The 23,801-nt window shown below is 29.6% G+C and overlaps 4 protein-coding genes and 3 non-coding genes across 7 annotated transcripts; 3 read left to right on the plus strand and 4 right to left on the minus strand.

Annotated features, from left to right (window-relative positions):
* Nucleotides 1-9: 9 nt before the first annotated feature.
* Nucleotides 10-1,195, minus strand: LOC119683150 (alpha-tocopherol transfer protein-like). Its single transcript, XM_038096763.1, has 3 exons — nucleotides 840-1,195; nucleotides 395-767; nucleotides 10-294 (listed from the first exon to the last, which is right to left on the minus strand). Exons 1-3 carry the CDS (start codon nucleotides 1,136-1,138, stop codon nucleotides 37-39), a joined length of 930 nt encoding a protein of 309 aa, XP_037952691.1. The 5' UTR covers nucleotides 1,139-1,195; the 3' UTR covers nucleotides 10-36.
* A 285-nt stretch (nucleotides 1,196-1,480) lies between these two features.
* LOC119683148 (alpha-tocopherol transfer protein-like) lies at nucleotides 1,481-3,073 on the minus strand. The gene is made up of 3 exons (XM_038096761.1): nucleotides 2,405-3,073; nucleotides 1,982-2,345; nucleotides 1,481-1,778 (listed from the first exon to the last, which is right to left on the minus strand). The coding sequence occupies exons 1-3, from the start codon at nucleotides 2,770-2,772 to the stop codon at nucleotides 1,518-1,520; spliced, it is 993 nt and encodes a 330-aa protein (XP_037952689.1). The 5' UTR covers nucleotides 2,773-3,073; the 3' UTR covers nucleotides 1,481-1,517.
* Nucleotides 3,074-3,714: 641 nt separating this feature from the next.
* On the minus strand, nucleotides 3,715-6,593 carry LOC119683149 (retinol-binding protein pinta-like). Its single transcript, XM_038096762.1, has 4 exons — nucleotides 6,155-6,593; nucleotides 4,621-4,958; nucleotides 4,180-4,552; nucleotides 3,715-4,115 (listed from the first exon to the last, which is right to left on the minus strand). Exons 2-4 carry the CDS (start codon nucleotides 4,947-4,949, stop codon nucleotides 3,861-3,863), a joined length of 957 nt encoding a protein of 318 aa, XP_037952690.1. The 5' UTR covers nucleotides 4,950-4,958; nucleotides 6,155-6,593; the 3' UTR covers nucleotides 3,715-3,860.
* A 5,099-nt stretch (nucleotides 6,594-11,692) lies between these two features.
* On the minus strand, nucleotides 11,693-23,273 carry LOC119683147. Its single transcript, XM_038096760.1, has 9 exons — nucleotides 23,193-23,273; nucleotides 17,638-17,839; nucleotides 14,426-14,616; nucleotides 14,249-14,362; nucleotides 13,990-14,172; nucleotides 13,596-13,922; nucleotides 13,431-13,533; nucleotides 13,064-13,216; nucleotides 11,693-13,005 (listed from the first exon to the last, which is right to left on the minus strand). The coding sequence occupies exons 1-9, from the start codon at nucleotides 23,213-23,215 to the stop codon at nucleotides 11,719-11,721; spliced, it is 2,583 nt and encodes an 860-aa protein (XP_037952688.1). The 5' UTR covers nucleotides 23,216-23,273; the 3' UTR covers nucleotides 11,693-11,718.
* Nucleotides 14,768-14,839, plus strand: Trnad-guc. Its single transcript has one exon. It is a non-coding gene; the product is annotated as a tRNA-Asp (tRNA).
* Nucleotides 15,972-16,043, plus strand: Trnae-cuc. Its single transcript has one exon. It is a non-coding gene; the product is annotated as a tRNA-Glu (tRNA).
* On the plus strand, nucleotides 16,998-17,069 carry Trnae-cuc. The gene has a single exon. It is a non-coding gene; the product is annotated as a tRNA-Glu (tRNA).
* Nucleotides 23,274-23,801: the final 528 nt, after the last annotated feature.

Below are 23,801 nucleotides of genomic sequence, written 5' to 3' on the forward strand. Positions count from 1 at the left end.
TTATATAGACAAATAAAGTATAATATTAACTCTAGTTTAGTCAACATTTAATTTTCTAAAGGATCCATCGATTCCTAAAAGACCTTCAAAATCTATAGGTTTGCCTGGTCGTAACTTCTCATCAGTGCCATAGTTTTTCTCTTCGATATAATAATCTCGATATGATTCGAAACGCTTTACCCAACTATCAATAACGTCTTGTAACGATCCATTTTCTCCACCATATTCTTTGGGTAGATATTTTTTTGGTATTTGTGCATGCAGAGAATCCATATTATTGCCATGCACGTGAAGCTGTTTTATCAAAGAAGAAAATCAGTTAAAAAATATAATAAGTTAGTCAATATGAGATATGAGAAGAATCAATATGAGAAGAATCGAAAAAGTTGCTTACCCTATCCTGTTGTTTTTGAGACAACATTGGTTTAACCATATTAAAAACAACATCAAATCCTGTTGGTGTATTAACAAAGTGGTTTGCTTTTGGTCGTAGTGGTAACGCTTGTTCTGTCCATACAGTCATTTTCTTCATTGTTCCTGGAGTCATTTGAAATAAGTGGCCCTTTGTTACGTTTGCTAAATCCATGATATGCACTATACCATTTACATTTGCATAATCATCTTCAAGCAGGGTTATTTCTTGTAGTATCTGACCAACATGCAATATGTCAATAAAATTGTATTCATCCGCAGAATAAGCACCCATACGCATTATACCTATACGTGGTCCATTATCATTTAACGGTATTGGAAGGTATAAAATTGCGCTATTGTTGTAAGGAAATTGCAATTATGTTATACTTGTATAAACTTTAAATACCTTGAGATTATTATCTTACCCTAATTTTAGCACTTCAATTATTTTATTCATATCAAAAGATTTAACTCCAAACATTTCTGGAACTTGTGTACGTAGAGTATAAAATTTATCTATTTTTGACTTGGCCTTTTCTAAACTATATTTACATCCTCGAAGGAAAGCAATCAAAAATTGTTCATCAGTACGAGCGGTTAGATGTGGCTGTTGCTGTATCCATGTTTTCAACGCCTCGATATCTGCAGGTATTCTTTCTGGTACTTCATTTAATTCTTCGATTGCAGTTTTTTGTAAATAATCTGGTAGTTGTCGTAGGGCCATCGTTACACTTCTATATATTTTTGTTAAAAAATATTTTAAACGGTCTGCAGTAGTCTACAGTCCTCTTACAATTAAATTCATTTTCGAATATTGGCACCAATCTTAAGTTATAATCATTATCTAATAAGCGATAAGGCATTATATGTGTTTATAATATTTCCAGCTACAATGTAAATTGTTAGTAAAAGTGTTTTATACATAATAATAATATTAAGAAATATTATTTTTATATCAAAATATTTATTTATTTTACATATATACTACAGATTTTTTTCAATTAAAGTCAAGAATTATACCAATTTGTTTTGATTCTAATTAAAAATTGGACTTAATTATGGAAAATTGGACTTAATTGATTAATTTAATATATGAATCTAATTTAATATATAAAAATTTTTAGCCATTCGAGTATTCTATATGACGTAGTCTCATTTCTGAATGCATTTAAACACATTTGCCAGTGTAGAGTGGTTCCAAATGAAAAGTCCTCCATAAAATACTTTTGGTGAGAATAAATTTTATGTACGCAATAAGAAACTAGATCGTTCAAATTTCTATATGAACCTCCATATTCCAAAGGTAATATATTTTGTGGAATAGTTTTGTATAAATCAGCTAAATTAGATCCATGACAATGCAACTATTGAAAAAAGATTAAAAATGTTTATAAACACTCCAGTTAAAAAAAATTAAATATACATATATATATATGTAATATAATATAATTATACAAAATAAATTATTTTAATAAATTATATATAAATATTACAAAGAACTGTAAAAATACTAACTATACAGTTAGTATACTAACAGTACTAAGCTATATAAAATACTTTAACCTACATTTGGTATTTGTTTTTTGAACATGAATTTAATTATGTTAATAGCAACATCAAGAAGATGAGGTTCATGTATAAAATGCACCGATTTTACAGGAAGTGGAAGGCCATCCGTAAAGATATTTATTAACTTATCCACATATAAAAGATTATATAAATTTTTTAAAGTAATATTTTCGCAGTCTATTAGATAGATAATGCCACTTATAGTCGCATTATCCTCCTCCAACATGACCAATTCCTGCATTAGGTGCAGATTCTGCATTACTTCTGAAAATGTATTTCTCTCAACTGAAAATAAGGAGAGGCGTAGCAAAATGATCATCGGTCCATCTTCTGCAATTGGTTTCGGCAAAAACAGTACAATACTGGAAAAAAAACAATTTAATATAGGTATGTATATAATAAATGTATTGTATATATAAACCCCTGTTCTAAAAATTCTTTAAATTTTGGATCTTTGAATGAAGGAGCTCGTAGACAAGCTGGATATTTATCACGTAAACGGTAGAAGGATTTTAATTTAGTTTCAGCTAATTCCATATTATGTTGAGCGCTACGTAAAAAACACAATAAAAATTGTTCGTCACATCGTGCCCTTATAAATTCATTATTGGCATTCCATATACGTAGGTCCCTAATCTCGTCTGGAATCTTTGCCCAATTTTCGTTCAATTTTTCTTCAGCAATTTTTTGCAGTGCAAGTGGTGGTCTACGCAAATTCATAGATGTTTTAATAAGTAGCTTGTTCCTAATTTTATTCTTGTTTTGTTTATTATTTGCAGTTTGTTCCATATTATCAATGCACTGGTTCCACAATTTGCTAAAATGATCTTTAATCGCATAAACAAAACTAAATATTCTTGGCTAATTTGAAATCTTCAATGTGTGGAATCGGAAATATATATTTTTTATAATGAATATCAAGCAAAATTTGACTTGTCATATATCCACAGTATTCTTGATAAAAAGTTCGAATAAATTAAGTTTAATTAAGTTCTTATACGTATAATTTCAAATCTTCAGAGGTTTCGTTTTTGAGTATTAATAACATAAAAATATTCTATTTTCTATTTTTGCAGCCTTCGTTTTTTTAGGTATTGGCTGTAAGAGATATTATATGACAGTTCCACAGGGTTGCATTTCCATACGAATTAGTTCATCATCTAATTTATATTTTGATATGAGGTCATATATACTATATAACCAATATACAGCAACTAGTAATTATTAATTTGTTTAGAGAATCTGAGGCTTTTTTACATCGTTAACGGCCTACTGATTGACGGTACGGGTATCAAGGCCTGTGCAAAACCCCAACATAAAGCCCTGGGGATACCAGGGGGTAAGTCGTAGAGTCTGTATGCCAATTTAGATTGTGGACGCAAGGACTGTTCTGGAATTTTCCAATATAGCCCCTACGCAATATTGAAACAATATGTGAAAGTTGTAGATGTTTTAATGTTCAATCAAGTTCTATATGAAATATAATAGAATATATATCTACTTATTTTTTATACTGCTTATAAATAATAACTGTGTTATATACATATGTTAACAATTTTGGAGACTTTTAATTGTCATGAAAATATAAATTTTTATAAAATTGAATAGAATTTTTATTTAAACATCATTTTTTAAACAATCTAGGCTTATATATTTTATTTTAACACTAGTACAATTTTTAATAAATTTATTCTACTACTTACAACAATAATATTTTAAATATTAGTTTTTGGTATACTATTTAAACAATTTTAAATATATATTACGTATATAAATATTTTTATATATGTGATGTGATGAACTAAAAATACTTGCGATAAAAATTGATGGAATAAATTTTTGGTATATTTTTTTGGTGAACTGAATATTGACAATTTTTAATCTATGTCTAATTTTCTAAAGGATCCTTCAATACCGAAATAGCTTTCATAATTAATTGGTGTGCCTTCGCGCAATTTTTCATCGGTACCATATTTGGAGTCGTCCAAAAAGTATTCACGATATTTCATTATTTTCTCTTCCATATTATTAATTATATCCTGCATGGTACCATTTTCGCCACCATATTCAATGGGTAAATAGTTGCGAGGAACAAAATTAAAAATTGCTTCGGAATCAGAACTAACAGATATCTAGAAAAAGAGTTACTAATATTTTAAAAAAATTGAAATAAATTTAAATATTCCATAAACATACTCTACTCAACATTTTAGCTGGAAAGAAATTCTTCAAAGTGCTAAAACCTTTTTCGAATGGTGGAGGAACATTGATAAAGTGTGTACCTCGTTGTCTAGTAGGCATTGCCTCGTCAGCAAATACTGAAAACTTACGCAATAGGTCCGGTTTTAACTGAAAAAAATGCGCGGCAGTAACATTATTCATATCCATTATCTCTATATAACCGCTGACAGAGGCATTATCATCTTCGATCATTAAAATTTCACCAAACATTGTACCCACACGTATAATATCAGCAAATTTAAATATCTTAGTATCATAGGAACCGGCACGTATAATGGTAATGCAAGGCCTTGTATCATCAGCGGCTAATGGTATTTGTAGTATAATACTAAAAGCATATATAAAACATATTAGAATTATGTAGTAAGCATGAAATACTGATTGAAATAAATTTACCCTGCACGTATTATATCCATGACTATTTTATCATCTACATTACGATGTTCATTAAAAATTTCTGGTATAGCTGCTTTAAGAGAGTAATATCTATCAATTTTTTGCTTTGCTTTTTCCAAACTAAATTTGGAACCTCGTAGGAAACTTAATAAAAATTGATCATTGGTTCGTGCACGTAAATGTGGCTGACTATAAATCCATTTACGTAGGGTTAATATATCTTCATGTAATCTGTGAGGCACCTCATTGAGTTCCTTTATGGCTATTTCCTGCAGCATTGGGGAAAGTGGACGTATGGTTGGTTGCTCATTCTTCGATGTTGGATTCATTTTTTATATCTAAATATATTATGATAATTATTAAATAAATATTTTATAATTAATCTTTGTTAACAATTATAACTTGATAATAATAAAAAGTAATGTCTACAAATTATTTTGTTTGGATTTGTTTTGACTTATATACTTGATTTATTTTATTTATTTATTTGTTAATTAGGAATAATTATGAATAAGGAAATGGACTCCTAGGTCCTTCGCCCTGTATATACTCGATTCTTTTGCTTGTCACAGTTATAATATATTTTTTTTTTGTACGGACAGGACGCTTAAAACTACCTAACACATCGTCACTATGTTGTCACAATAGTGGTATGCCCGGTTTGCCAGACCATTTCTACAACGGAATTTTATTGGGAATACTTCAAGGTAGGGTTCCACTAAAAAGGTGATTATTCATTAAAAATTTTCTTCATTAGTTGGAATCCTGGTATCATTTAAGTTTATTTGTTTACCACTTTTTGAAATCGATCATTTTCGAGATCTCATTTTTTCCGCTTGAGTATGATCGTAATGCATCGGTCTATGGCGGTACAGTTATAATACCATATATGTTAAGAGCAGGCACAACTTATTATATGTTCTACTAAATATATTTTAAAATGTATATATTAGATTTTCAATGCAAAATTAAAAAATTATATTGTTTTATATTATGTATAGCTTTATATTGTATATTTTTCTTTGGATTGGTTAGAAGAAGTTTCGACAACTCTAGATCAATTTTTTTATTTAGTATTGTATTAAGGGTTTTAGATATTTATAAGATACTAAGTGAGCAATCCAGTACGATTGCTATATACCGGTGCTAAAGCGTTTACTGAGATAAATAATTTTTTCGATATGGTTTGTGTATATTGCCTGAAAGATTATAAAAAATATTAACTTCTGTTCCAGAAGTTCTGACTCATAGAACATAACATCGATACATAGTTTATTACACGTTTGTAAATTGTAAATTTATATTACTGACAATTACACAACTTCTGAAGACAAAGTCTTAACTCTTCAAATTACTTTCTGTTTAAAAAGAATTCCAAAAATATGTATACTTGAAGAGAATGTCTTTCATCCTAATTATTGCTCTTCGGTAGTTTATTTGATTAACATTTACATATCCTTAGAGTATGTAATCTTAACACTTTATTTAAAAAAAAAAACACACACATATAGTTGATTCCAACACATTATATTACCTGCAGTAATAGATTAACTCTTTCAAAATTATTTATTATAATTACTAATTATCTTGAGCACAGCAGGTGTTGGGTGCAAATTTTGATAATTATTTTTGATAAGAAAAGCGTCTTTGTTTATTTTGGAGCGTTAATCCACTTTGTTAAATTATTTCCAACTATTTTCAATAGTAAATTTGAGATAGAAATGACTGCACTTTATTCACTTTACTTTTATTGTTTCCTTAATCGCGTTTTAGGGCAGAACTACATATTGAGGACATTCTTGTATTCTTGTAAAGTTAATTTATTTTCAAAATTTTATTTTTAGTTTACTAATCTTAAATCGATAATGCTAATTATTGGATTAGACTGCACAATATGAAAAGCCATATAAGTAATGGTTGCACTTTGTATCGATTGTGGCAGTTTACTGGTTTACTGGCTTCTGATGTTGATCCATTGATTGTAAAACACTTACTGAGATAATCGTTGTGGTTGGCTTTTGCCGTTGCATGTCTAAATTACCTGATATGATGTCTGCTTTTTATAATTGGAGCTACATTTGCTCGAATGCATATTCGATTCTTCACACAAATTTTGATTGATAAAGAGTGTGTCTATTATAATTATTTATTTAGTTTTGTAGATCTAGTAATTACTTAAAGAATTGTATTTGAAAAATTCTTAAACTGGTTTAATTATTTAAGGCAGATATATTATATTAAGTCCTGAAAAGTTCTTTAAAATTCCATAACCCTTTACACAAAAGCTTATACAAAAGACACTTCAAATTGTAACATAACGCACATATATGTAGTGTTTTATTTTTAGCGCATATATATATGCGAAACAGGAATACATGCTATGAGACTGGGTCTAGCCTATAATGACTTTTGTCGTGGTTGTGGCGCTGAGGATGAGTAGGAGACCCTGCTCCATGTCATGTGTCAGTGCACGTCTTTAGCTAGGAGAAGATCGAAAACCTTTTCTTACCGACCTGACCGAGTTGTCATCCTGTAATATTAGAAACTTAGCCGAATTTATAGAACTGTAAGGCTGATTTTCCTTTATCTAATGAAGAATTTGTCGGTGCTAGCCGTATACTGATCTTTCAATCTATTTACATACCAATGCTATTCCTATAACAACACAATGCGTCTTCATTTGAGCTAAAGTGGACTTTTTAGAAACAAGGTCGCTACTTCAACTTACTTACCTATTTGTGTCAGCGCATTTCCTTTTGCAGAATATTGTGGAAAGTTAATATTATATCATTCATATTTTTCTGTGCGCTTTAGTCTATACAGAAACAGTATATCGTTTTTTATTTGTGATATTAAACAAAAATATATAGTGATAGCAAAAAAAGCTGGACAGATGAAGTTTCTTGTCAGCTTTTTTAGGCCAAGTAGATCCGATCAAGACTTACTTTGTCTGATTTAGATAAGAACCGTACCAGTGAGCTGCATTGAATAAAGTGGAACCAACTTACCAAAACAGTGTAACTGTTGACAGGTCATTGCGTATTAGGTGGACTTGCTCTGAAAGTCTGGTGGAAAATAAAGGACTGACTGAATCGATTGGCTTGACTACACTGTATGAGTGATTTCAATAATTTCTTTGTATTCTTTATATTAATGGGTGTACAAGATATTTTAATAAGACGGATTTCTTTAGTATCTAATTAAACTGAGCAACAAGGCATAGAATATAAGGGAAATTTGCACTTGTAAATAACAAGTGATATCTTAGGCATAGGGCACATAGGGTATTTGTCCTATGTAAATTTTAGTATGTCCTTTTTTAGTAATATATAGAAGCTTAAGCTATATATGTATGTATTTGAATGTTTTAGATACCTAGTTGGTAGATTACCTTCCAGATTACGAATACGAACGAATATTATACTCGTTTGAAAGTATTGTGATGTCACTGCTCACATTCTTTATATTCTTTATTTATATATATCCTTATTATTTCTTAATATCTTTATTAAAAAAAATACTAGAAACATTAAGTAATCACTTACATAAATTTGTATATAACTTAGGTAATGTACATATTGTATTTTTATAAAAGTGTAGCGCCCTTTGCATTCGGCTCGAATTAGTACTTAATTATTTGTTTATTGTGTTTAAATTCATATCACACATGATATCACATATATATGTTATTATTATTTAATAATTTGTCATAATATTTTCTTTCTTAAAACTGTTTTTATTGGTAAAAAATGAGAAAAATTATAAACCAAAATGTTAATGACTTAAAAAGATGATACTTATATGCTTGTTTATTTATATTTAATAATAATGACTTGAATTTTCTTATTATGTATATAATTATGACGTAAGAGAATTTTAAAATGATTAATATGTATTTAAATTGTAATTAATAATTAAAAATTCCGAAATTCATTCAAGCAATAAAAATTCATTTTTCTGCTCTTGCTGGTTATGTCAAGTATATGATCTTATCTACATACATATATGACCAATGAATATTCATACTTTTGGAGAAATTATATATATGTATATATATATATGTATTAAATGTATCTTAAAAAAACGAATATATTTAGGAAATTTTTTTTAACCTGTTTGTTAATATATTAAAGAAGCTTCACTGGCTTTAATTATATTATATATTTTTACTATTACATGTATTATATGTATTTACATATACATATATATCATACATATATCTATATTTCATATACGTATATATCGTACGTAAACAGTTCTAAGGCATGGACTTACGTATTAAGGGTTTCATTTTAATTTTTAGTAATATTAATAAATTTAATGCATGTCTATGCAGTAAGTATATACAAATGCTATATACTATACTCTAAACTTAAAATGCACCTATCATAATTAATATTCGCCAATTAATTTATTATTTAAACTTTGTAACTTTGTTTCTTTATAAAACGTTTTTACGTTCTTATGAAAAGAGGCCGACGAATAATTTTTCTACACTTAATTTTCTAAGCGACACAACAGAGTTGCATTAACCATAATCAAATCCTCAAATCCTAATCCTAATTAGGATTAGGATCCAGGATTAGGATAGGATGTAAATCCTAATTTGCTGATTTGTATCTTTTTGGTATCATTGTAAATAGGTTCGGAAGCAATGAGTTCACCATGAAGCACCATGGGTTTGCTTTAAAGTTTAGCAAATGGTGTTGGAATCGGTAGCCAAATATTGGAATACTGACCTTAGTGTATACTCTAATAACTTTCCACATTGAAATGTTTGATATATATATTTATTATTAAAAATCTAACAAGCTTGAGGATATTTCATAAAAATAACAGATAAAATAATTAACACAGTTCGTTAATGATAAGGCAGTACATATGGTTTAGCAACACGTAGTAATTCTGCACGATACTACTATGGATTTGTATATACATATAGCGACGACTCTTTGGTCATTAGCCATTCGAAAGGTAAATAAAATATACACATGTGAGTGGAAGGAGGATTAAAAGGCAGGGTGCGCAAATGAACCAATAGAATACTTTACCAGGCACAACGACTAGCATTGAAAAATAAATCTCTTATACAAAGAATAAAACATTACTTCAAAATGTAATGGGCTATGACAAAACTGAATGTTTTTGTTATATTATTGATTCGCTGTGATATAACTGATCAAAGATTATTAATTTAAAAGACTAAATGAAAGGATCGACAGTTTATCGAAAAAAAGTATCTGGTAGATAACTTCTATCATAATTTAGGTTTTACCTTGTATGATCCCGCAGTGAATATCTGGATAGAGGTTTAGATCATATATTATTTATATATGCAATTGCCGTTACTTCTTATAACTAAAATCGTATTATGTATTTAATTAATATATTTATTCAAATATGTATATCATATATTCAATAATACTATTTACTGTTTTTTGTATTACAGAATTTGGATTAATAAAATCTGTAATTTAAATCAAAAATAAATTTAGCAAATACATAATAGAAGAACACAAGTTTATTTTTATATATTAATTGCTTTTTTTTTATTTTCTTAAATGAATCAATTGATTTTATATTTTTTTAATTATGCCATCAATCAGTAGAACAATCATTTCAAAACAATTTTTAATTGAATTGAGCTTGACGAGTAACAATTATGCGCTATTTTAAGATAAAGTATGACCGACAATGATTTAAATAAAATTTTCTTTGATTTTGAATATTAATAAAATTTAGTTCCGAATTATTTATTAATCTAAAAATGCTTTATTGCAATTTAAAAAGAGTTTGTTTAATATATTTTTGTTAGAGTAATTATTTTTCTATTTTTATGAAAGCTTATTGAGAAATTATTTGTCACTGCTTTTAATAACATCCATTCAAATATAACTTTTCAAAAACTTCCCATTCGGAGACATCTCTACTTAAAGATATTCCCATTTGAAGACATCCCAATTCGAAGACATTTCCCTTCAGATATATTCACATGTGGAGACATCTCTATTCTGCGACATCCCTATTTGTACACAGTTTCATTCAAGAATATCTCTTTTCTTAGACATTTCCATTCAGAAACATCTGCTTACGGAGAAATTCCCATTGAGAGACTTCCTCATTCGGACACATCCGGACGCAGACATTCCCATTTGGAAACATCTACAATTGGAAACATCTGCAGTTTGAATTAACCCCATCCAAAACTTCTTCAATCGAAGACATCTCTATTTGGATACTTATCCATTCGGAGATAACAATTCGGAGATATTCCCATTTGAAGACATTTCCATTCGGAGGTATCTCCATATGGAAACATCCACAATTGGAAACGTCTGCAGTTTGAACCAACCCTATCCAAAACTTCTTCAACCGAAGACATCTCCATTCGGATACGTATCCATTCGGTGATAACAAATCCCAGGGAGGTAACCTATTCTAAGAGTTGAGTTCATTGTAGCACCTTAATAAAAAAAAACAAAAAAAAAAAAAAATTTGACAAAAATAAAAAATTTATTTTGATATATTAAAGTTTAAAATATTTATTTTTATTAAACATTTTACAGTATAAAAATATTTATATAATTAAAATTATTAATGAGATGAAACGAAATTAATTAGTTAATATAATGATCTTAAATATTATTTGATTAAAATAAATGAAACTTCTTACAAATTCTACGACCGTAGAACTAAAAAAGTTCAATTATAGTTAATATCAGAATTATTACATTTTAAAATTAAATGCAATATTTGAGTTAACTAATATCATTAAAAACTTGCTTCCACCAATTTATATATTAAATAAATCGAATTATAATTAAAGGAGTAATTACAATTAATACTTAAACACAATAATAAACACTCCTGATATTTTATTATTAATTTCATCATTAAATATTGCACAAAATGCTGTCTTTGTGTTAATTGGGGCTACTAATTTAAATTAAAAGTAATTTTAATTTTTAGTTAATAATATTATTTTATTACTAATTTGTTATTTAATTTAATTTTATATGTTATAAGCTAAATGAGAAGTTTCGAATATTATCAATATAATGCATTCCTTAAATATAGTTATATCTCTCATATAAAAAACTAATATAGACCCGATGGCAGATCTGTCAGCTTGGAACCCTGCGTATATGATCGTGTTCGCGTTGTAATATTACTGTTGATGGTTATATTGTTAGTATAACTGCAGAAACCACCATTGACGCGTAATGTAGGATTGCTACCGAAATAGATCTGTTGATTGCTGCGAGACTTTTCACGTGCAGGTATTAAGCCATTAGTCTCATTGAGGCGGTCATGACTGGCAAATATAGCTTCCAATCGTTCTACATTCTTTGAAACGCGTTTAGCTTGTAAAGCTGCAGTTAAATCTGGTTTTGGATATTTCTGTGGCGTATTCATGCCTGTCATAAAAAATACACCATTAAACTGTTGCGCTGGAGCTTGCAGTTTCTTACAGCCCCCAAGGGCTGTACTAATTGCCTCACCGCCTGCAAAACTATTGCGTTTATTGTGTGGGCTATTGTTTTGATTATTTGTGGCATTGGCTTCACGTAGAGCTTTAATTGTGGGATCGTCATCTGTGTGTCTTGCATTCATTATAACATCCAGTAATTCTCGCGTGGTACTGCTATTAAATGCAGCTGTATTTGTATTAACTTCAGGTATATCGACAATATCAATAGGATATGGTTTATCGATTTCTGTCATATCATAATCGGTCTCGTCAAAGAATGTACGCAGACCTGTTCCTTGTGGTAATGCTATATTACCATTTGTTTGTTGTTGTGCTAATAATAAACCGAATTCGGTACCGTCTAATTCTGAACCACCTGGTTGTGAGACTATATGTGCTAATGAACGTGCTTTACGCGGTGGTTGTGGCACAATATTGACAGGTACAATATCTTTCTCTTTCGTTTCGGTGTATTTTCTAATTGCTCCTTTTTTACTAACATCACTCTTTAACATTTGCTTTTCTGCTTCGCTTACTATATTATCCAATTCTTCCATAACATCTTCTATGGTTGCGGTTTCATCGTCTTTCATTTGTGTTGTTTTCTTTTTATAGTGCTTTTGGTTTAAAATGTTTATATTCGTTTTTTGTGGTAGTACCAAAATTGGAACGGGGCTAAGTGAAGGTCCTGTCTCTGAGCTACTAATACCCTCATCTTCGTGTTCAGATGAATCTTGTTTACTATGTGATGGTGGTACATGTCGAGGTAAAGCAATAGGTTGTTTGTCTAAACCTTTCAAATCGCTGTCATTTTGCGCTCCTTGCAAACGGAATATTTCACGTTGCAGTTCTGCACAACGTTCCTGGAGGCGACGTTCCATTGATGTCAAAACAGTTTTCTCTTCATGTAGTATCTATGAGTTAAACATTATTAATTTTTTATATAGTTTTTATATAAATCGTGCATTTTACCTGAACTCGTCTTTCCAATATAACCATTTGACTACGTACACGATCAGCTTCGCGTGCTTGCATCAACATTTTATCTACATCCACATAGATCTCATTAAAATGTTTAATCTCATTACGTAAATTATCCAACCAAGGTGATGAGGATGAAATTGTCTATGAAAATGAAATCAATTTTATTACATATGAGCTTTTAAGAGAATTATAAGTGGATATAAATGGATATAACTGATTAAGAAACTTATATTAGGAACAGTTATTAATGCTTAAAACTAAATGTAACTAAACCACGTTTTCTTTAAATGTTTTCTTTAATTGTATTTATAAAATCTGAATAGAATCTGAATAGTACTACCTGTACTTTTCTTACCTTTGACAAAGTAGATGGTTCGAAACCTGCTTGAAAAAGTTCTGCTTGCAAATAAAGACGCTGCTGCAGGTTTTCGGCACTCTCAAGGAAGGTATTAATAAATCTATCAAGGAAATATAAGAATAAATAAATAGATATATATAATATTAATTAAGCAGCAAATACCTAACACCAACAGCTTGTAGCTCTCCAGAGCCACCACCACTATTGAGCATACCAATTAATAATCGAAAACGTACAGGTTCACTGCATCGTAAACGTAATGTTGACATAGCCTCCGAAACGGCTGTGTGACCTGCGATAACAATTTTCTGAGAATTATGTCCCAAAGTATTTTTGTCACAAGCAGCTGTCATGAGTTGCATAGCCAATATGCGTGCACGTATTCCCTGACCAGTAGCTGAGGAAGCTAAGGGCATAAGTCCAATGGGTGTTGTTCCTAAACGAGCTGTGGCTTCCACCGAACGGGAACAACATAAACTGATGCATTGTCTAATTTTTATAAATAATTAAGTTTTACAATTTTTTATTTATATAGAAACAATTTATTTTTACTTACAAACAAGCTAATTCATCGAGTAAAGCTCGGCGTTGGTAAGACTGCGTATTACGTGGCATGGAGTTGGTCATTTGAGCAGCAGGCATTGGAGAATTAGCAGCTTGTGATAATTGTATGGCTCTTAACACTTCTAAAAGTAAGCTGACTCCATCTGAGGGTGTAGCCACAAACTCCTGCACGAAACTGCAAGTGGAAATTCAAGAGTAGTATATACAGTTATAATTAGGTATATAGCGATAATAAGGTGTATATAGTATACCTTGGAAATGAAACTCTTAAATCAGCGCGTAATTTTGTTAATAAATCTGTAACTGAACTGAATTGTCTTAAAGACATTTCACTGTCACTTTCGGGTGGGGTTGGTATGGGACTTCTGCAAAATTTAAAGGTTAAAACATTTGACTAAGTATGTTCTTTGGGTTGTTATATTACTTACTTGTACTCTGAGTGTTTATTGGGTAATGTGGATGACCTATAAGCGTCATCTGTATTATTTGCACTATTCGCATTTTTAGTGTCGTGAGTGTCATATATGGATCGTGGGTTTTTACCGCTTTGTCTTTTGCCAAATTTTTTTAATGATTGCACATAATCCTCTGGATTGTAAACAGGCGGCCGCTGGTTTTCCTGTAATGAAATATTTCTTGCTTAGTAAAATTGTAACTTAAAAGTTTCAAACGAATAAATGAATAATAATATATTATAATACCTAATATATTTAAATTTTTTTATATATTACAGTAAAATAATTAAAATTTCTGACAGACCATGCTCAACGTCCTCGATAGTATAGTGGTTAGTATCCCCGCCTGTCACGCGGGAGACCGGGGTTCAATTCCCCGTCGGGGAGACAAAGTTTTTTTTTTTAAAAAATGTATATCTCATTTATTTATTTTCTTAAGAACTTCGTCTTCGAAATTAATATATATGTTATATTAATTTTAATTTAATGTATATCAATATTAAATTTTTTTAGCCTATGTATATAAAAATGTTGTCAAGTTTTTTTTCTCGATTTGTTATGTTTCTAATGCGTCAAAGAAGACATTGGAAACCAATAAGCTTAATAAACCATATATATATCTGAATCACCATAGCACTACAACTCAATCTGTTCTTCCGATTCTTAGCTTTTGAGCTATTCTATTAAAATTTTGTTAGTAAAGACTGTGGGAGATTACAAGTAAATTAAGCCAATTAATTTTATTGAGTTTAACATATGACACCCACAAAATTTAACTGCCTAAAATTAGCTTATATTTATCAATTCTTTTGAATATGGGTCTTAGTTATACTACAATTTAAAAAATTGATTTAGTCAATTAAATATATGGACTACACCACGTAACGTCTACATAAGATAATTGCCTAAAATTAGCTTGAATATATAAATTCTTCTAAATATGTATCTCAGTTTATTGTAAGTAGAGCCTTTTTGGCCGACGGCTAAAATGACATAGCTGTGACATAGCTTTGTATATATAATATAATTATACATTTCTGTGTAATATGAAAAATTAAAAATGAATGAAGTAATAGAGTTTTTATGATAAAGAGAAGAGATATAGAGATATATAGATAATAGAAAAGTTCTACTATTACGTTTTCAAACCAATACTATATAGTTAGCATTGGGTTAGGTTATGTCTTACCGGTATTCTAATAATTTCTGTTACTATATGGAACACAAATGATTTTGAACAATTTGGAACCTTTCAAAAAACATAAGATGTTCTTTAATGAGAGATGCTAAATCTGACGAATTCTAGAAAGAAAGTCGCTAGCATAACTGTCTCGAACAGTAACACTTAGAAGAAGGAAGTATTTAATAATTTATTGTTTTCTGTTTATATTAATTTAATTAAGTTATTTGGAAATTAATTATGAAGTCAGTTTAATGATATAAAAGTATTTTTCAATTTTAGATAAAAATAAATAAAAATGTCAACGTCTTCAGAATAATTATCAGCCAATGTAATTTATCCCGTATTGTCTAGTGGTTAGGATATCCGGCTCTCACCCGGAAGGCCCGGGTTCGATTCCCGGTACGGGAAGAAATGATTTTTTGATCTATTTTAAATAATTTTTTGAATCATATGTTTATGCACAAAATAATGGATTTATGTTCTACACAGAGTGGATCTAGTACCTGCAGTCAATATAAATGTTTTTTTTTAAACAATGATTGAAAAATATATAAATGTCTCGGATTGTCTAAAAATATGCTTCAAAAAATGAAAAAAAATATCTCCTGACATCTGGCGGACAATTTAAGAAGTGGAAAAATGGTAAGGGTTGCCAAGTAGTAGTTTTAATGCTGTTGATGTTTGCTACGTATTGTGTTGTTTGATGGTATGTGTTATATGTATTGTGTTATATACAAGAAAAAATTTTTTAATGTATTTAGCTCAAGTAAAACATATATCCCATTAGGTGCACTTGTTATTATTCTAATAATTAATATTAATCAAATAATATTAAAATAATTATTATCGTCTATGGACGTGTGCGAGTTCGAGTAAATTGAGGTAAAATAAATTAAAATTTCCTAGGGATTTTTTGCACTGAACTTATGTAAATATTTATATATTTATTTATTACACTTATTTATTGTTTTTGTTTAAAAATGTTCAATTCTATTCATTTATTTATTAAACATCTAATAATATGTTGACAATGGTAAAACCTAATTCACCTAATTCTTATCTAATTTACCCAACTCTAAATTCTGGTAAATACCAACATTCTATCCCATACCGACTTCATTTACTATTTCCCTCAATTTACCATCAATTTACTCGAACTTGCACACGACCTATATATACGGTGTAATCTAGTATGAGTCTGACTACAGTAGTTTTCGTCTTCATTGTACAAAACAAAGTAAAACGCTTATTATTATTGATCTATAATATATTTTATAGAACATAAAAATAGTTCAAAAATATAAAATTTTTAAAATTCTTTGAAGATATTATTTATAAAACATTTGTTCAACTTGTACTAACTCCCGTATTGTCTAGTGGTTAGGATATCCGGCTCTCACCCGGAAGGCCCGGGTTCGATTCCCGGTACGGGAAAACAGTTTTTTTTTAATTTATTTTTTTATATATACTTTTATTTATAATCTTTATTTGCGAATTTTATGTTTAATCAATATATCTAAAATTTTGATCTATAATCAATACATAATCATATGGTATAATAAGTAGTCGTTTGTCGAAATAAAATGCAGCTATTTCCTAGAATTAATACAGGTTGTGATGAATTGAACTGATTATTTTAAATGAAAAATTTAGGGACAAGTTGAAGATGATAAAAATTTTCATATTGGTGACTACATATTTTACTAAAGCACAAACTATATATACCTGAAAAGCTTATGGTACGTTTGTGAAGCTGCACACTGCTCGATATTTAAAGCTCTTAATTCGAGAGCGAACACCGATATATTAACTTACAATTTACTATAGATGTAATCTGCCCGACACTATCATATTGATATCATATGAATATTGAAGACATAAATGATAACAGTATGAGATAAGAAGATAATGCTTAGATTCGATTCAATATGAGATGAAATCGTATAGTTAAAGTTCGATGGTATTGCGAAAATTTGTATTTAAGAAATTTACTGGTACATACCTTACTATGTAAAGCCTGGGACCAACTATTTTCGGAACTCGTCATTTTATATGAAGCCATCGAACCATTTATACTATTGGTACCACAATTACTTTTCTGAGTAACCGATGTTGTTTTTGTAGTAGAGTGCGGCGGTAGTTTCGGTGAGTTTTGACAAACGCTTGGTGCCATCTGATAGCCGTGGTAATATGTGGAAAAATCACTGTAAATAAAATTAAAATAAATATTAATTAATTTTTTTGAAAAAAAATAAGTATATTAAAATGAGCATAGTTTATAAATATTATAGATTGATTGGAAATCTGTAAATCAAAACTTGTAAATCAAAACTTGTAATATATTCTTTCAACAATAATAAGACATAATAAATGCCTTTCACTACGTTGAAGAGATTTTGTTAATATTAACAAACGGTAGATATTAATTATATTATTCTTCTATTATCCTTTACTCTCAGTGGAGCATAGGGCTTTAGAAGCGTTAAGTGCTCTTTTATGCTAACATTTAGGTGCTGATTTCGAAACCTTTGGATGGTGTCGGCTTCATTCATTATGACACCCTTTGTGACAGCCGTCGTAGCAGGGGAATTTCTCAAGTAGTGATTACTCCTTGAAGTAATTATACCGTTGTTGTTACTGTCCGTATTCAAACATCAATTGGTTGCGAAAAGTCAAAACATGATGGGGCCTACGACGACATGTATGGAAGATTTATTGTTTATTTTAATTCGATTTATTTAATATACGGAGCTCTAAAAAATGTTTAGTAGAAACACATTTAAGACCTTAAAACTTCATTACTATTATCATTTTCAGGTTTAGTGGGCCAAAATGCTTTAGAAAGGTGATGAACCTTATAGGGTATTTATATGAACCTATATAAATAAGGGTTGCTTCTATTATAATGAAACAGCTTACCAGCTTATATATGGAAAATATGAAATAAGTGTCACGTCTGTTGTTTTACACTGATCATTAAACTGCCATATTATTTTCACTCACATCTATTTATAAAACAACTAATAATATTTCTTCCGTCTTACTTGTAACATATGACAGGAAACACTGTGGAAAGCCTAATGTCAATGTATTACAATCTGTAAGTTGTTACTGTTGTACATATGATTTTTACTTCACACTACTTCTGTCCAAGTACACGGAAGAAACAATTTTCGTTTCCTTTGTGTTCACTCGCATTATGACAATACTCTTCAAATACATAACATGCACTCTTCTTTAATAGGTCCGTTCCACCAGCTACTCATAGTAAAACTCGAGTAAAACACAAGTAAAGTACAAATTGAGAGCCCAACCCAAATAAAGTGCCAAATTACCCTCTTTACACAGATTTTCATGGAACAGCTTTGTGTAAGGTCTGTTGAGAACACCAGTGCCGCGCAAATAAATAATACAAAAATTTAAATTCAAACCAAAACAGCTGATTCACACATCAACACAAATTTTAATTGAAATAAAATGTACGAGTAAAGTCTGTGTAGCATTTTTATATTTCGACAGGGATGTTACGTTCTCTCAGATGATCTCATTTGCTCGAAAATTTGCTGGTGGAATGCACTTGTGTATACACAGTGTTACTCAAAGTTACTACGAGTAGCTCGTGGAACAGATTATTTTAATTAAATGAAATTTATTGCTTCGTTATTTACATATAAGAATCATCACAGGCATCCTAACAGGCCACTGTAGATTAAAATATCACCCTACGAGACTGGGTATACATACGGATGCGAACTGTATATTCTGCGAAGAGAATGAGAAGTCAGTCACACATTTGCTGTTAGAATGCGAGCTAATGCACAAGTGGAATAGAGTCTTCGGAAAGTATATTCTTACGGAAGAGCCAATAAAACTCTGTAAAGTAGGTTCTATACTACTTTTTATTGACAGAACAGGGGTTAGAGACCTACTCTAAATCCAGAAGGGGGCTCAATACACCCGACGATTGCAGTGCCATATCCCCTGATAATAATAATAAAATTTGCATATAACTTTTGAAATGCTGATTCTGGAGTTCTTAGCAAAAATTTTTGTTAAGTAAAGAGCATAAGACCATTACTCTCAGTTAACAAACAAATAGGTGAGAGAAAGTTTTTCAAGAGTTCTTAGCAAAAACTTTGTCAAGTAAAGAGCATAAGAGCATTACTCTCAGTTGACAAACGAATAGGTGAGAGAAAGTTTTTCAAGAGTTCTTAGCAAAAGTTTTGTTAAGTAAAGAGCATAAGAGTATTTCTCTCAGTTGACAAACGAACAGGTGAGAGAAAGTTTTTCAAGAGTTCTTAGCAAAAGTTTTGTTAAGTAAAGAGTATAAGAGTCTCTCAGTTGACAGAGATGTAGGTGAGAGAAAGCTTTATTTGTGCAAAAAAGAGCTTTTCAAGAATGGTGAATAAACTTTAAGCTTACTTTTGGACATCTATATATGCATATGACATCTAGTTTGATGGATGTGAAACCATTGAGTAATATAATATCATATATATATAAATTTTTATTTGTATTATTAATTTTTATTTGCGCCCAATGGAGAAATTGATGTTAAAACTTTAGAGTTAATTTAAAATAAAATCTTAGTTTGATTTAAAGAAATTTTATTGCGACAGCAGGTTGGACGAAAAGAAAATTTATATAAATAAAAATGAAAAATATCTGTAATAAAATCGTTCAGCGTCTTTTTTTTTTTATCTCGGCGCTATAATTTTCCGTTGTCGATGATAGTTTTATGTTGGCGATGAAATGAATTTCCATTTTAATCACATTTTATATTTTACAGTTTCAATTTTTTTCAATTTCTTGTAATGATTTAATCATTGAGTGTTTATTTGTTGCAAACACTTAAGTTATTCAACTTTACGTTTGTCGGTTAAACAAGTTTCTTTAGTTTACGTTGGCTTATCTGCGCACTTAACCCTCATCAGCCACATAAATTCACGCCACGGAGGATTACACTTTGTTTAGCTGATGGAGATATGCAAATACGTTTAAAAATTCATTTTATACAAATTTGTCATACAATTTTTGTAAATAAAGCTTATTTGCATACAATAAAGTTTTACATATAATTTATGCGATATTAATTTGCCATTTATTTATTTGTTAACGCTTCTCTTATAATCTTATAGTTGTTTTTAAAAAAAAACAAAAAAAGTGTACACTAAACTAAGCAAGTGTGTACTGTATGAAGTGTAGTGTAGACTACAACGAAGTTCATTTACGAGTATGTAAACTATACCTTTGAAGAATCCGTTGTGGTGTTTTATACGGTATATGATATTTTTTATATTAAAGAATTTCATTGAAAGAGTGTACACAAAACTAAACAAGTGTGTACTGTATGAAGTGTAGTGTAGACTATAACGAAGTTAAGTTACGAGTATATAAACTATATATTTAAAGAATCCTTTGTGGTGTTTTATACGGTATATGGTATTTTTTGTATTAACGAATTTTGTGGAAGAAGTGTACACTAAACTGAACAAGTTTGTACTGTATGAAGTGTAGTGTAGACTACAGCGAAGTTAAGTTACGAGTATATAAACTATATATTTAAAGAATCCGTTGTGGTGTTTTATACGATATATGGTATTTTTTGTATTAAAGAATTTTATTGAAGAAGTGTACACTAACATAAACAAGTGCGTACTGTATGAAGTGTAGTGTAGACTACAGCGAAGTTCAGTTACGAGTATGTAAACTCTATCTTTGAAGAATCTGTTGTGGTATTTTATACGGTATATGGTATTTTTTATATTAACGAATTTTATTGAAGAAGTGTACACTAAACTAAACAAGTATGAATTGTATGAAGTGTAGTGTAGACTACAGCGAAGTTCAGTTACGAGTATGTAAACTATATCTTTGAAGAATTTGTTGTGGTATTTTATACGGTATATGGTATTTTATGTATTAAAGAAATTAATACCATATTAAGAACACAGTATTAAGATAGCAATAATATTCACCTTATCAAAGAATACATCACTAGCAATTAATTGGTACAATACACTCTTCTGATCATCTGGAAAATCCGATGATTTCACAAAAATGATTAAATGAAAAATACGCCTATTAGAAATTGTGTCCAGTACCACTTTTACGTAAGTTAACGCTTTAACTTACATTGAAAAAAATAAAAAAAGATACACTAAAAATTAATTAAATCGTAAACACTTGTTATTTTGTCGCTTGTCCAGTTGCGTACTGATAATATTTTAAAAGTTGACAGATGTAAATAAAATTGTCATTTGCGTCTATTTGATTTCGACTGTGATCAGTTAATCGTAATGAATTTCTTTCGGGCGTACTACTGTCCAAACGCGTTTCAGATTGTTTTGGCATTTGGTTACGTTTTTTACTATTCAACAATTTTTCTATACATTTTTTGGGTTTAAAGAAAAAATTTTTTGATTTCACTTTCACTGCAAAATTTAAATCTTAAAAGCAAACATAAATTGTATGTCTTCTTTATTTTTTTAGAAAAGTTTTAAGATGAAAGATAGACAAATGAATATCTGCATATACAGTAAGTAGCTATAAGTATATACAAATGTGTAGATACTAATGTGTAGATACAAGTGTGTAGCTACGAATGTGTATAGATACATTTACAAAAATTTGTAAGAGTACCGTTGTATTATTTTTATTGTATTATAAATTATAGTTTTTATACAAAAAAATAAAAAAAAATATTTAACGGTTTTAAACAAATTTGCATATGACAAGTCGTTAAACCCTGAGGTATTAATAAAGTTAATTCAAGCAACGATTCTTGATCTATGAATTTATATGGTATACAAACTAATAGATATTTGTAACTGTTTATGTAAAGGCATATAAAGTAAAATTGTTAATAATGAAAATTTTTAAATAAAAAAGTTTATTTACAACTACATTTTCGATAAGCAACAACAAATTTTATAAACAAATCTCACGAGTCAACAGTTACTTTTTGTTTATTTAAAGTTTACCTACTGTTAGGCTTTAAGACATTAATATTAAAATTAACTAATTAAACAAATAATTTGAATAAAAGGTGTTGGATTATATAGCTTAAGAGGTTTTAATTAAAAAAAAAAAAAAAAAATTAAAAAATTTAACATTATAACATAATCGACTTTAGGTCAGAAACAGAATGAACTTAGTGAACTTTGGTAGAAAATATGTCAAAATATAATAGATAGTCTACTAAGCGACATGATTGTCATGAGCTCGTCAAAATTGACTCTTTTGGGCTTTGACGCAAATAGATGTTATGCAGAGTGTCACAGAAATTGTATAAGACAGAAATGGTGACATTTATTACTGAACAACACTGCTTTGATTAAGTGACGAGGTACATATAGTTGGATTTGAAGAAATATTGGAGCGGTTATTATGTTACTGTTGAATTCCTTATACAAAAAGTGTTAAATTGTTAACCTAACAACCTAATAAGACTGTAAAGAGAACAAGACGGAAAGACGGCGTAATTCATTCACCATCGATTTGATCTACTTATTGTCTGGAATATTGTTCTGCTGAAAGAGCAAGTGCAGTACTCACTTCGTGTAAAATTGTAGACACATTTCAGTCGGATATCATTACGATGATACCTGTCTTAGCACCTTCATTTTACAATCTTTTAAAACTTTTTTATGATCCCTTTTTATGTTCTCCAGAACAGCTGTCGATTTTGGGCGATTAGAGGTTTCAAAACATCATTGGTGTTTGAACGACAGCATACTAGTTTATAGAGGCATAGACATATTGATTGATGTAATATGTACTTAAAAGCCCTATATATATATATATATGGTAATGGTAATGGTGTTTGGGGGTTTCGGGTTAGGCTAACGTTCTAACGCATTGCGATCAGTTTGATCTATTGTGCACCTCTTTGTATTTAGATATTTAGTATTACGAGGAATCGAACCAGAGGGAGTTCGATTCCTTCCTCCTTCCTATTTAGTATTTCGAGAAATCGAACCAGAGGGAGTTCAATTCCTTCCTCCCTCCTTCAGAGGGAGTTTTCGAAGGTCTTCACATATATATATATATATATATATATATATATTGAATAAATATTCTGTCCAAAAAGTTGTTAATTTTATTTCATCATTGCAGATTTTTCAACGCCTTTTTTTTTTATCAAATTTACTGTTTTTTTAAGTC

This window comes from Teleopsis dalmanni, chromosome 2, assembly GCF_002237135.1.
Source record: "Teleopsis dalmanni isolate 2A chromosome 2, ASM223713v2, whole genome shotgun sequence".
Lineage (NCBI taxonomy): Eukaryota > Metazoa > Arthropoda > Insecta > Diptera > Diopsidae > Teleopsis > Teleopsis dalmanni.

Coding starts and splice junctions, on each gene's coding strand:
- LOC119683150 (XM_038096763.1), bottom strand. CDS start 1,138: ATGGCCCTACGACAACTACCAGATTATTTACAAAAAACTGCAATCGAA. Junction 768..839: donor ATTGAAGTGCTAAAATTAGG/GTAAGATAATAA, acceptor TTACAACAATAG/CGCAATTTTATACCTTCCAA. Junction 295..394: donor CTCAAAAACAACAGGATAGG/GTAAGCAACTTT, acceptor TTGATAAAACAG/CTTCACGTGCATGGCAATAA.
- LOC119683148 (XM_038096761.1), bottom strand. CDS start 2,772: ATGGAACAAACTGCAAATAATAAACAAAACAAGAATAAAATTAGGAAC. Junction 2,346..2,404: donor AAAGAATTTTTAGAACAGGG/GTTTATATATAC, acceptor TTTTTTTTCCAG/TATTGTACTGTTTTTGCCGA. Junction 1,779..1,981: donor TCAAAAAACAAATACCAAAT/GTAGGTTAAAGT, acceptor TTTTTTCAATAG/TTGCATTGTCATGGATCTAA.
- LOC119683149 (XM_038096762.1), bottom strand. CDS start 4,949: ATGAATCCAACATCGAAGAATGAGCAACCAACCATACGTCCACTTTCC. Junction 4,553..4,620: donor ATGGATATAATACGTGCAGG/GTAAATTTATTT, acceptor ATATGCTTTTAG/TATTATACTACAAATACCAT. Junction 4,116..4,179: donor CAGCTAAAATGTTGAGTAGA/GTATGTTTATGG, acceptor CTCTTTTTCTAG/ATATCTGTTAGTTCTGATTC.
- LOC119683147 (XM_038096760.1), bottom strand. CDS start 23,215: ATGTGTCTACAATTTTACACGAA. Junction 17,840..23,192: donor TGTCTACAATTTTACACGAA/GTGAGTACTGCA, acceptor TTTTATTTACAG/TGATTTTTCCACATATTACC. Junction 13,923..13,989: donor CTCGATGAATTAGCTTGTTT/GTAAGTAAAAAT, acceptor TATAAAAATTAG/ACAATGCATCAGTTTATGTT.